The 14,675-nt window shown below is 39.2% G+C and overlaps 1 protein-coding gene across 1 annotated transcript; it reads right to left on the bottom strand.

Moving 5' to 3' along the window:
* Positions 1 to 11,199: 11,199 nt before the first annotated feature.
* Positions 11,200 to 13,820, bottom strand: LOC117211142 (dnaJ homolog subfamily B member 6-like). Its single transcript, XM_033454764.1, has 5 exons — positions 13,719 to 13,820; positions 12,672 to 12,781; positions 12,219 to 12,395; positions 11,481 to 11,751; positions 11,200 to 11,308 (listed from the first exon to the last, which is right to left on the bottom strand). Exons 1-5 carry the CDS (start codon positions 13,781 to 13,783, stop codon positions 11,215 to 11,217), a joined length of 717 nt encoding a protein of 238 aa, XP_033310655.1. The 5' UTR covers positions 13,784 to 13,820; the 3' UTR covers positions 11,200 to 11,214.
* Between the last annotated feature and the right edge of the window lie 855 nt (positions 13,821 to 14,675).

Genomic DNA, 14,675 nt, shown 5'->3' with positions numbered 1-14,675 from the left:
TTCACCACAAACTGGTGATCCCGACACGAGAGAAAGCGAAGGGAGGTATTTAAGATGGTAAATACTAACGAGGCTGCGAACAGCAGAAGCACAGCCAATCAGTTGGTCAGCATGCGTCCACTGCAGCCCCAGAGTATGACGCTATGATTTGCATTATTGGAGGCGCAATTCGAGGCAGCGGATATTACGTGTAACAAAATAAAATTCGTGAACCACGCCAGATGTCTCGAGGTTCGGCACTTGAACCAAGTCGAGGACATAGTGATAAGTCTCCCGGTCACGGGACGATATAAGAAATTAAAGGAACTTATCCGCAAACAGGCAGATTTAGACAGTACGAGAGTGTGAAAGTTACCGGAATGTGAAGAAATGGGTGACAGAAAGCCGTCCCAATTTTATCGAGATTTAAAAAAACTCGCCAGCCCCTCCACGCCAGATGATTCTATCCTCACGCTTTCGAGAAATCGACTACCAGCTCACGTCCAGTACGTCCTGGAGGTTTTGAAAGATACCTGGAAGTGGAAAATTTAATACGGATAGCCGACCGGATAAAGGAATCATGTCCAGAGAAAGGACGAATTGTCGCCATCGAAACAGAAAGAACGGAAGACAAACGGCAACGCCGCACTTCGGACACGATGAATGACAGGTTGTGCCGAATAGAGGCACAAATCAACGCGCTGAGGCTCGACATTCGTCATTGTCGGCGATCAAGTTTGAAACATCGCAAATCGAGTTCGAAAGACAGATCGTCTGTTATTATCACGAGGCCTTCCGAGACCGCGCAAGGGAGTGCCGGGCCCCTTGCAACTGAACCCAGCGAAACGGGATCAGCCGTCCGTAAACGCGGCATGCGGTGATGGCTTTGGTATCCCGCCGCATTTTCGTGACGGACAAGGCATCGAGGATCTCTTTCCTCGTGAACACTGGTGTCGATATAAGCGTATACCCGCGCAACAAACTACGCAGACTCGCGAACAAAGATGCGTACAAGCTGTTCGCGGCCAATCGAGTGGCCGGAGCAAACCGAAAACGCCTTTCGCGAGTCGAAACGCGTCCTCTCTAACGCCACGATGTTGCCGCATCCAGTATCGGCAACAGCGCGTGAATGACAAATGGCAACCGCTAGGATTTGTTACAAAATCCTTGACTCCTGCGCGATTAATTCTGTACTTAGAATAATTTTAAATACATTTGACAATATTAAGTATCAACTCGTCTCGTCATTATTTAAATCATCCACCACAAATTTAAAAATAGAATAAGGAAAAGAGAGAAAAGGGCAAACAGAAAATTAAACTGCTAACATGTTCTTCTATAATAGTATTTTAACATCAATATTGTAATACGCAATGTGAAAATGAAAAAATTGGAAGCAACCGAACTACGAATAAAACTGAATCACTTCGCTGCTTGTAAAAATAAGTTTTAGTATCATAAACATAAGTCAAGTAGCAAATAGCATAAATTGAATTTACCCAAACTCTTCTTGAAATCTGACAAAATGATTTTTTATTTTGTTAAAAAAACCTTTACGTATTTTCCATTCGCATTCGCTACGTCGAAACTCCGTCGGGTAGCAGTTAATTTCATTTAAAGTAGAAAACTATTCAGAAACGTATACACACAGCAACGAACCAGTTGTCCTGTTATTGCCTCCTTCTCGACGGTTCAAATTTCAGGGACGATCGACTATGCTCGACCCAGTACGTCATAATTACTCGCAAAAAGTATTACAAACGAAAGTTGTAACCAGACGTGCCGTTAGTAGTCACTCGAGAACTACCATTTTTCGCCAACTTCAGTGTCCCCCCTGCGCGCTCGCTTCTTGTTTCACCGTTTCACCGTTTCGTTCCTAACATTAACGACCAGTTCTGGCAAATTTTTCCGTTCCAACAAGGAAATCGAGGGATCAGGAAACCAAACATATTGCATCGCATCACTAGAGACACTAATTTTTTTTTTTTTATTTATTTATTTACATCTTACAATTTGTCCAGTAGGACATTTGGTAAAATATTATAGCTTAGTGGTATAATAATATAACATGTGGATGGCTACCCCCCAGTGGGATACCATCTTCGAATTCTAGAGACACTAATGACCTAATTTTAAGAACTATTATAGATAGAAAGTATATTGTATTCAAAAAATACTTGTGGCGGATGAAAAGAGAGTTGTGCGGCGTTTCGTCCCGGCACTACCGGTGGACTCGTCAGTAAGGCTATGCCCGGTAGTCCCTGCCTTAGACGTAGAGGGAGCCTCGCTGGGTGCGGTATTTGTATCAATCGCTCGTATATTCGACCGCTAGCGAGTTAGACAGACTCGTTGTCGTCGTAGCCCTCTAGTGTTGGCGGTTGGTACCAGCGGATCGCCCGGGAGGTGTTGCGCCGCGTTGATGCCTCGACCTGTCGGCGTCCTGTCGATACCGATCCGCCACATACTTATGTTAATAACGCGACACACTATTTTTCGTTACTATTTACGTTAGAATTTTCCATAATGTCGAAATACTTTCGTGAGAGACTATAACCCGTTAAGAGGTCAATAGCGATATCACAATGAGGAGGAGCTTTGTCTTTTGCATTTTGGAAAATCTGACCAGGATTCAAGGGGCGCGAGGCAATTAACATGGCGTCCGTTCTTTCAAATCTTGTTACGATAACGCTTTAATTAAGACGCGACCTAACGACGATCCCGAATCGACGCAGCCCTTCCCCGGTGATAGTCAAAGGCCTCGTTAGACTCTCACTTTCTCTGGAATTAAACCGCAAATCGGGCCTGTAATTTTGCCGTACAAATTCCATGCCGCAGAGCGAAATTCCGGCATTATTGCCGTAATCACGAAACGATAACGAGACACCTTTTGACCGAGATTCTGCGAACGAATAGCGTTTCGTTTCCAAAACGAATTTCGTTTGGCGGAAATTTAAACAAAATCCGAAACAACATGGCGTTCTGCAACTGTCGTTAATCCTTTAAGATAAAAAAGATTGACGTAAAATTTTGACAGAATGAAACTTCACGATAAATTCAGGTGAAACGATGCGAAATTAGAGCGAAGCTTATAATGGGAACATAGTTTGCTTGTCTGTTGTCATAAAATGAGATATACAGAATATATTAAAAAATATAGTATATGTAATACGAAACTTCATAAAATAAATAGATAGGATATTCTTCAAATATTCTTCGGACAACAAACACAGGCTTACACACTCACTGTTTTAAAGTCACAGTCTGTCGTCGAACTTTCGCCAAGTAACTTGATACGTACATATATACGTCCCTCGAAATCAGTTTACGACGATAATACATACGTGACATGTTATGTTGCAACCGAACGTGAATTTCTCGCGGGAAATACCTCGATATCGTTTATTTATGCGTCTCTCAAATGCGAATTTTACTATACACCTCGTTTAAGGTACGCCATTTTGCAAAACGATTATCACAAGATTACTGCTTATATCGAGATCGAGAATAGATTCGCAGGAAGCTAGATGCCACGATTTTTTCCTGCGCTTTACACCTTTCCGGAGCTGTGATTGGTTAATTTCCTGCTGCCATATTTAGTCTCGCCGAGAATCGCAAACGTACGTCGGAAGCAATGCGAGGCAATTATTTAACTTATTTCATAATGTTATTTATTATATATCGTGAAAAGTTCTGAATATTCGGATTCTTCGGTTTTCGTTTCATCGTGTATTAGCATTATCGGCTCTCGGTATCGAATTGACAAACAGAATTTTTCTCATATAAAGTAAGTCACATTAAGTATATGTATATGTATGGTCGAAGCAATGCAATTAAAAATGTTTCTATTTTAATTGGAATTATTTATCAAAATACAGACATTTTACCAAGTATTTATTTTATAAATCATATATTATATATACATACATATAAATATATATATACACACATATATATACATATGAATATATATACACACATATATATACATATGAATATACACACATATATATGCAATACAATAGAAATACTTTCATGTGCTATTATACGTAGTTCAATAGATTACATTTCACGGGCCCCGTGTTGCACCCGCGTTGGTTTCGTTCCTGTTTCCGACGTATGAGTGTAGCGGCAGTGATTCGCGTGACGCGACGTAACTTTCAGCGCTTGTTTTTTTTTCTCTGTTTATGCGTTGTGTGTTCGTTTGAATGAAAATGTCGCGAGTGTTGCAACAAAAACCACGCAAAACAGAAGAAGAATATGGGAGCAGAAGGAATTCCAGGCTGCAGCAGAATGCCCATTGTCCAACAGGGTTTTGTTTCATGGTATCTCAACGGGGTAAGCTAACTCTTTTAGTACGCTTCAAGGCGCCTCTTTCCAACCAATTAATTTGCGTTTAACACCATTTTAACTTCGTATACTCAGAGAAAATATCGTTCTTTTGTATTTTCTAACTCTATTCTATGTATAAATTTACCGCGACGGGTCGTTTTTACGGATTAACGTGTCTTATAAAAGCGTTGCGCGAAATGTTAATCGTATATGTCTTGAAACATTTGCACTAATCTCATAGAGGAACGTAGTTGGTACCTTCCGGGCGCCATATTGTATGCTTGTTACATGAACTTTCCAAATATCTTACAGTTAAATGGTTGGATTATTTATTAGAATAAATAACACAACACTGTTTTTGATTTATTGTTAATGAATTTATACAACCATATTGTTTTATACATATACACTATCGCTCAAAAGTATCCCAACATTTGGTTACTTTTGATATTATGTTATTTAATTGCGCAATCAAATTGATAGTATATGACGATATACAGGGTGGTTGGTAACTGGTGGTACAAGCGGAAACGGGGTGATTCTACACGAAAAAAGAAGTCGGAAATATAGAATAAAAATCTTTTTTTAATTTTTTTTTTTAAATTTTTTAAAAAATCTACAGTGAGATCCGTTATAACGAGACGTGATAAAGTGTACGCGTACCGAGCGAAAATTCAAAGTCGATTTTCTCGAAAACAAAGCCTCAAACGAAAAATTTTTATTCTATATTTTCGACTTCTTTTTTCGCGTAGAATCACCCCCTTTCCGCTTGTACCACCAGTTACCAACCACCCTGTATAATGATTGCGATCTGTATTATTATCTTATTCCTATGATGTGGTTTTAACAAAGGTCGTAACAAAACTAAGGTCAGAAAAAATTCTTTATTCTCAGACTCTGTACGAAACGAATTACATAAACAAGTTTCTTCTATACTTATACAAGGACTAGCATTATATTAATTCAAGCAGTAGCGTTTAGGAAATTTTAATGAAAATCGGGTACATATATTAATACCAATGATGTGTATATTAATTTCTAGCACTTGTAAAAATAGGTCTGAATTAATATACCTTATAACCATAGCCATAACCTCTTTCTCACCGTCTCACAGCTTGCTGCTATTTTCGCGACGCGATTCGACCAATGTCAGTTGCAACCTCCTTTTTAGAAACAAGCGTCAAAGTTGGGAATTTTCTTTGACGCGTTTCTCCAGTTATTGAAGAGAGATATTTATCGGGTAGAATCTGTAGTCATTTTTCATATTAAAATTAGGGATACAGTCAATATTGATTATCCTTGCAATCGAGATTGGTTCTAATGATTACGATAATTTAATGAAATCTTGAAATTATTTGGAAAATTTCTCGAGTTGCTTTACGACGCAATCAGGCAATCGCGTTACGTTAACTGCCTTTTATAATAATTTGAGAAAAATTGAACTCGACGTTTTGAGGAATTCAATAATCACGATAATATCGTTACAACTGTTTCAATTTATGAAAACAATGGAATTGTCATTCTGAATTCGACACGAGTTTCGGGAGTAATACTCGCATTAATTCATCATTAACATTAACATTAACATTAACATTAACGTAAAGAAGAACAGGGAGGTTAATTAGTTAAAATTTCTCATATTGTAAAGCTGTGAAATAGCGTAATAACTCTGTCAGGGGTTTGTTTCCTAAAAGGCTGATGCTCGTGGCAACGACACGCGACGTAAATAAATTCGTCAGTGGATTATATTTTCGAGTTTTATTCCGTGCAAAGTACTCGGCCTCTCGAAAAGTGGGCACGCGAGTTAATTAAGGGAGTCGCGCGAGAGAATTAGAAGGCGGTAGCGTTAATTAAAAGAATCGCAGGCACGTTTTAGCCTTATGACGAACCTGACTACCTGTCTTAACGGTCAGCAGGAACAATGCAGGAGTAACAAAAGCCTGGTTAGCATTTTCCTCATAAATCGCCTTTTCAAACCCGCTCATACGGAAACGAGAAAATCAGAGATTATTTATTAGGGGTTATTGCAATTATCGAGTGCCCGACCTTTTCATCGACCGTGCTATATCCCGAGTAAGAACTCATACTAGCTTCGCATCTAGGTGTTCGTTTTCATTCTCGTCTACTCTCTAGCGCCCTCTGTCCTAGCAACACCGCGCATACATAGGCGGTGCGCGATTTGAAAAACCCCTGCCCTCACCTAGCGGCTCATTGGACAAGTTGCGCCTAGCCTTTCGGGCGGCAGCTCGCTTAGGCGATGCCACACGATGCGTGCATCGCGCCGCGTCGTTACCAGCGGGGGCCACAAGGAGGCGGAGCTACCAGCACATAGCTCGGTCTCAGCTGGTTGGCTCTCCAGCCGATTATCCCTGTACCGTCTCGGCACCTATTTCTACGGGTACCGCCTGCACCGACAGTCCCAGGTTTCCTCTCTGACTCACACGTTTTGTGTTTTGCACAATTATTCTTTGATGTCTTTGTGTAATTATTCTTAGTAATAAAAATGCTCGATTTAAATACTTGAAAAATAAATGAGAAGACCGTTGTATAAATGCGTTAAACGCAATAATTTAAACTTCTCGTAATTGGTAATTTAATAAATTCGACAAAACGAACGCGGCTCGTTATTTCCTCGAGCATCGATGGTTTCTTTATATCCAACGATCCACTCAAGAAGAATAGAATTCGAAGATCACAAGGGAACATAACAAGTTCATTTTGTTGCATTTTGGACGTTACTTGGCGCGTGAGTCGGAATGTCCCGTGTCGTACGTTTGGATAGGCGAAGATTAAATTACGTTCTTCCCGTTGTCTTCAAATTCTGCGATTCTGAAATTTGATCTTCGCGCGCTTGGAAATTGGCGTTCAAATAAATAACGAAGCTATGTTTCCCTCCTCGGCATCGATATACTATATCGATCACATTACATTTTATGGTTTGCCTATACATTATTTTCAGTCGTCTCGATGTTTCTCGCGTGAAGCGCTTCGTTGAACAGACTCAAAGTTCGGCTGACGTTTTGCGGGCCCTGCAATAACGGCTCGTAACTCTGTTCGCCTATATTTCACATTCATTGTCAGACTGTAGCTGTTACGTAACGAACGGGTCCGCGAGCTCGAGCTCGCGCTCGTGACGTACGTGCCACGAAATATTGTACGTATAAACGATACCGATGCACCGCTTGTTCCTGTTCTCTATTTTTACGGACTGTTTTTACGTGCTGCTTCTTCTCGTGTCACTTTATACCCCAGTTCGAGTTCTAACTATGAGCTTCGGGTCGAGATGAGAATCTCGTTGTAACCTACAGGTTCGAAAAAGCTGATAGGCTTTGGTCTACGTGGTGGTTGGGAATTTTCATTCGTTTTGAATTTTCGTTCGCTTAGCTGATAAATAGTGAAAGTGCATTTCTTCCAAAATAAAAAAAGATAGCGAAGTAAATGGAATTGTGGGTCAAATTTGAAATCACTTCTCGGTTATGTGGAAGTTGATTAAACGTGTTGGTGTATATAGTGATGAGACGAGTTGATATTTGGTATAGTAAAATGTGTTTAAAACTATCGGCAATACTCTTCTAACGATCTTAAATTCGACTTCGGTTGACGGTTGCGCGTAGCGGCCATATTGTTTTGTACAGAGTTGTAACGGTGTTAATACTCCGAGGCAAAACAACATGAGTCATTCTCCATTCAAATCGTCCTATGACTCGTATGCCGTTACAGTTATATTGAATGTTTTAGTAGCTTTGTTATTAGTTCGAAATTAGCGTTATCAATAATATAGTAGATTTATACTCCGCCCCTGGTCCAGACTCCATTACGACGACGCATCGTTCAGGAAGCTTTTAATAATTCGCTTTTAAATCGTACGAAAACGAGCTCGTCCATGTACATTCTTGCAGACTGTTTATTGTACCAGAGGAAACTGCAAGAGCGATAATGACGTAATCATTTATTTTATCACTATAGAAGCTGCCTCCTAAAATTGTTAGAACGAAGATCGCATCGATTTCGGGCAATTTGAATAATCGGTTGAAATTCGAAGCGAACGACAGTGCAGTTTCGAAGAGTTTAAATCGATCTTGCGATTCAGGCACGAGATACGCAGTGGAATATAATTATCGTGCGATATAATTATCAAGCGGAGGAGAACTTTATCGAGAGAAGTTGGGTTCAGAAATTAATGCAAGTATAGAATTCTAATAACGGGAATTACTAGAAGAGATTAGCATAATTATTATTATTAGGCTTTTATTAAGGCAGAGCATTGGTAGCAGTTACTACGAGTATAGAATTTTATTAGCAGAGCTTTACAGCAAGCATGGAATTTTATTAATGAAAATTTTGTTGATTAATTTTTATTATTAGGATTCTATTCTGAAAGATTATTGGCAGCAATTACTACGAATATTAAATTTTATTAACAGAAATTATTACAGGAATTTTCTTACGAATGTACATTTTTATCAGTACAAAGATTAAGAAGAAATTATCAGATGAAAAATTAAATTATAGACATTACACAGGATAGTAACGTCTAAATTGAAAAGATACGAAGAATCTACCATTTTTCCCCCTCCAAACTTCGATGTAGTATTTCGCAAGTAGTCGTAGTCGTTCACTTATCGCAAAGATTTTTATTTTTAATACCTACCGCTGCGTATTTCGTTCGTAAAACTGATAGAAGCGCCACGATTTAGCTCGTTAAACTTATCTTACAAAAGTATCCTATAAAATGTTATAAGGGACGGACTGAAAGTTATCCTATGGAAGGGGATTTATTCTCCGCTAAATTGCCAGCCCGAATTCACTGTAAGGAGACTGTTTGATCGACCAGTGGCGGGGAGACGTGATCGCGAGAAACAAGTCTAGAGATGTGGTGACTGTTCTGTAGTTGTAGCTCAAGTCCAGAGATCAAGTGAAGTTCGTTCTCGTTTTATTACGGACGAAAGTGTTAAAAGGATATAGGTTTGGGTTTATTAATTAATCGATTCACGCAGATTCGATTTTCTCCAATATATTTTATCGCCTCGTACAACACGTCTTAACACACAGAATATACTCGGTCAATTAACACGTGGTCGACTTCTAAGACAAAAGAGCGTCGTTAGAAGTCGTACCAACTTGGCTTGTAGTAATTAGCGATCATGCCAACCTAACATTTCTCAACAGAAAGCTCGGTGTTTTTTTTTATGTATTGATCAAATCGAACATTTGTGATCAGTGCTAATTCATGAAGAGTTTTTCTTCATTTTTTTAATGATACACGTGCGTACGTATATAATGTATGTTTATGTATGTATGCGTTTAATTCGAAAAAAAGAATAAAACGAAGAGACTAAAATGAGAAAGATACTTCTTAGTGAGAAGTGGATGATGATGCGTCTTTATTCGGTCAGCTGGCGACTAATTTTAGTAACGGGAACAAAAGCTCAAGTAGCATTTGTCGCGGCTGTGTTTTGTTTGTGTTAGTTTTTCCAAATTATGCAAGTTTTCCTGCTTTCTTCGTTTTAAACGGGCTCTATCGCTCGAGCTTAGAGATCCAATCACTGTCATCGAATTTCGTCGAGTAATCGCTGTTTCTCAAAATCTCACTGCTTTCTTTTTCTCTTTTAAAGTGATAAATAAATATATATGCCGGAGATGGAAGAACATCGGGATTTCCCGTCTGGAATGTTGGGAAAACCCCAATATCTTAGTCCAGACTTTTACTACACTTAGTCCAGGCTTATAGCTACACTTAAGTAATAAAAATAAGAAATAGTTTTAATGTTCCAACCTGGCTTTATGACGATGGGTTCGGGTTCGAAGTGACATAGCGCGTCACTGGACGTAGCCACGGTCACGGGAGGGACGTGTACCTGACACAAGTATGGAATGATTATATGGCTCTCCTTAAAAACAAAGACTGACCCGAGAAGTGGGCACAGGAATATTTATATATTATTATAATAGTATATATTATTATAATAGTATTATTTATATATTCATATTTATAGAATATTTGTATATTCATATAACAGGGCAGTTTCATTTGGATTACGAGTTAGTTGGTTAGTCGTTGGGCGAATTGCTGATTGAGTTATCGAGAGAGTTATCCGAATCGTGTATTACGTTGGCACTCGTCATCCCGTGGACCGTGGATTCGTTATCGAGCCTGAATTCGTTGTTACCATCATCTCGACCATCCTATCGCCGCTATTACTCATAGCCTCTTGTAGCGTGCATATTTGTACAGTTACGTTTTGTTTGGCTCGTTTTGGTTGTGCTGGCGTTAATTTTTGAATTCAGATTAAATTGTAGTGTTGTCTGTTATTTGTCAGGGGTTGTGAGGCTCGAATTTGGTTTCTATACAAATTGTTAAAATTTATTTAAATTTCAAATTGGAACGCTCACTCGCGCTATTGGTAGTTTTAGTCTACGTTACGGCGCGTGCGCAGCGCGGGACGTGACATACCAATAAACATTAGCTATATAAATTGAGTTAAGGGTCATCGAACGCCCCAAAATTCCAATTCTAATCCGACATGTATTTTATTGTTCTCTTGTACAATGTGTGGAGAAGTGCGTCGATCAGCGACACTATTACATTTAAATTTTTAAATTTTCTAACATAATATTTCAACGATAAAATAAGTAAAATAGATAAAACGAAGTAAATTGATGAAAAGACGATATAAATAAGAGACACAAGGATATTTTGAATTGTTAAATTAGCCGCGGTGACGATTACACTCTCTTTTCTTTCCTTTTTTTTATATTAATATCAGGTAGATAGGTAGGAGAAACACAGCAGGTAGAGTGCAGAAATATTACTCGCAAACGTGACACGATGACAGGAATTTCTCAATTTCCAAGCTGAATCCAAGCTGATCAGGCGAACGTTCTTGATAGAGAAGTGATTTAATTTTATCTTGTTGGGTGTTGCACGCTGTTCACCGTACTCGACTTTAGCACATCATTCTCGTACGTCAATATTGTTTCCTTTTTACTGTCGCGAATCCTGAAACAATCACAGATACAAATCGTTATCGTTTCTGTACATCTTGCAGATAGTACATGAAAATTCTATCGAAGATCTCATGTTTTACAAATATAAGTGACGTCTCATGTCTTATGGGATCACCTACATACGATTTATTATCTATGATAAATTCTTTGTTCATTGTTCTTACCTTTTGATGGTGATCTTTTTGCCGTTGACAAATTTAGTTGAAACACTTATCTGTCTCATACAATAAGGAACGCGGCCTCTACTCAAATTCGCATTGCACCAGGTCAAGTTTCCTGGCAGACGTCGAAACAAGTTGTGGGTATGTGACCGCAATGATGATGGGAAAGCAAAGCGAGAAGCAGCTCCTAACGGGCCAAAGAATCCCGGCGTCCTGCTTCTGCATGAATGACTATGCCTGTTGAGTCCGCTGGGTACACTGACTCTAATAAGGTCTTTGGAACAATTAAAACACTAATTAATCACATGGTTCTTACTACTATTTAAACATCTGTGGCGGATCGGTACCAACAGGACGCCGACAGGTCGAGGCATCAACGCGGCGCAACACCTCCCGGGCAATCCGCGGATACCAACCGCCAACACCAGAGGGCTACGACGACAATGAGTCTGTCTATCTCGCTAGCGGTCGAATATACTGGCGAACGATACAAATACCGCACCTAGCGAGACTTCCTCTACGTCTAAGGCAGGGACTACCGGGCACGGAAACGCAACCTCTCTTTTCATCCGCCACACATCTATTATTCGGTTAATTACTTGAATACGTTTTTTTAAGTGGATAAGGTAACTGCATATTTATTTGCGTGCTCCAATATTTCATTCTATGTGTCTCAGGGTAACAGGTAGTTGGTGCTACACAGAATCACCGATTAAAGACTAGCAGAATGGGTTTACTTACTAGAGATCAGGTTCTCGAGAGGAGCATCAAAGAATTCTCTAAATACTTCCTCAGGGGATCTAAACATGAAAGGTGGAATATTGAAGTGTGCATTAATGTCGTTCCTGCATTGCCTCTCAACATTTCGCGTTTGAAGTCCTCCCTTTCCATATTGATCGTAGATGCTTCTTTTCCTTTCTGAAAAGCATATAAAACAATAAGCGATCATTACTAATTGTAAAATAAAAGTTGAAGGCAGATTGCTTAGTTTTATTTGTTCCAAATTCTAAGGCTTGTCAGGTTAGTAGAATACGCTGAATGATTGATAACATCAATCTGAGGTCGTCCACCGCAAGAGCAACATCATTAAAGAGGAAACGATCTCGGGAATCGTCGAAGTCGTAGACAGCCCTCGAAGAATTTGTGAAAACTTTAAGAGATCAAATACAGTGACGAATAAATACAGAAACTTACCGTCAATTAAGACTTCATACGCCTCGGATATTTCTTTGAATCTCTTGTTCGCTTCTTCCAGGTTTTCAGGGTTTTTGTCTGGATGCCATCTCAATGCCAATTTTCTATATCTGTAAGGCAATGCTTTGTTTAATCAACCGACCAGCGATGCTTCTTTATAGTAGAAGTTAAGAAGTCTCTTGACTCCCTCTAACCAAGATTGCTGATCGACTTCTAGATCAGAGCCAGCTGCCTCAACGGAGTTGAAATAAAAAGCCATTCAGTCTTTTCTCATCCATCGTATTTACCATTCGTCTAATAAAATAGCACCAATGACAGACAAGTAATCACATTTATGATAAGGTAATTCATTTGAACATATATATACAGGGTGGTTGGTAACTGGTGGTACAAGCGGAAAGGGGATGATTCTACGCGAAAAAAAGAAGTCGAAAATATAGAATAAAAATTTTTCGTTTGAGGCTTTGTTTTCGAGAAAATCGACTTTGAATTGTCGCTCGGTACGCGTGCACTTTATCGCGTCTCGTTATAACGGATCTCACTGTAGATTTTTAAAAAAATTAAAAAAAAAATTTAAAAAAATTTTTATTCTATATTTTCGACTGTATATACAGGGTGGTTGGTAACTGGTGGTACAAACGGAAAGGGGGGGGGCGAAAATATAGAATAAAAAAATTAAAAAAAAATTTCTACAGTGAGATCCGTTCTAACGAGACGCGATAAAGTGCACTCGTACCCAACGAAAATCCAAAGTGGATTTTCTCGAAAACAAAGCCTCGAACGAAAAATTTTTATTCTATATTTTCGACTTCTTTTTTCGCGTAGAATCATCCCCCTTCCGCTTGTACCACCAGTTACCAACCACCCTGTATATATATCTTTATAACACATATCCTCGTTGAACTTGGCTTTTTCTTTATAATTTTTTTTTAAATACTAATTCAATCATATCATAGAATATTAAATGCAAGTTAAACGTTCGAGTATTCTTGTACATTCTTCTCCGTTGATAACGGGCTGCTCTGCTCTTATTGAGCCATTACTTACGCCTTTTTGATGTCCTCGCTCGTGGCGGTTTGTTGCACGCCTAGTACATTGTAGTAGTCAGCCATCGTTCACAGTGTTTGCACTTAGATGTTAGGATTTAGGCGAACACCTATCGAGCAATGCAGAGAGGCGGTTATAGTAATTAGCAGCCATGTAACGAGACACGTGTAAAGATACAACTTTTGTTCCGACAGTCTAGATGTTTTGAACGAAAGGGGCATCTTTAGAAAAAACAGAAACCACGTAGGAAAGAAAGCTTGATAGTATAACGTACGACAGAGGTTTATAAACCTCTATAGAGGTTAGATCTCTATACCTCTATAGAGGTAAGACCTATATACTTCCACATTTAGGATAGTTCTCTATGATGTTAACAAATTCAATGAAACATTGTTTCGACCACTCACGGGGAGACGCAACCTCGAAGAAGCGCGTCAACGGGAGTTACGATTTGAATAATCGACGCCACGAATATAAGTAGTATAAACGAAGTATATAGCTAATTTGAACAGGTTATAGTATATATACTTCCAACAACTACGTACACTTCCAACACAACGTAATATGTGTATGTCGACTGTCAAATTACGAGTGAGACTGATTTCGTGTTACCGTTTGTGATTTGATGGTTGTGTAACTGAGATTTAGACTGTTCACTATTTTCGAGCTGAGATGTTGCCTAGCTGAGATTTAATTGTTTACTAGCTTGTCCGCTCTCATGTCATTACGGAGAAAAGCTCGGTGTGGGTGCGTTTGTTGTATGAAGAAAGCGGATTCGTTGTGCTCACACTTTTCGTTAGGGAAGTGGGGGTAACGATTCGCGATGCCCATTGGTTAGAGCCAACGTTAATGAATGTAGCAAGCCTCCTAGCAACGTGGCTCGAGGGTGACACTGACCGTGGGAAAAATCCGCTTTTCCCGTTAGATAAATATCTGCCTTCTCCATAATTTGTAAGA

The sequence above is a fragment of the Bombus bifarius genome, unplaced genomic scaffold (assembly GCF_011952205.1).
Source record: "Bombus bifarius isolate JDL3187 unplaced genomic scaffold, Bbif_JDL3187 scf7180000008218, whole genome shotgun sequence".
Lineage (NCBI taxonomy): Eukaryota > Metazoa > Arthropoda > Insecta > Hymenoptera > Apidae > Bombus > Bombus bifarius.
The sequence above is the reverse complement of the archived record's forward strand: the minus strand, read 5'-3'. Positions and strand labels throughout refer to the sequence as shown.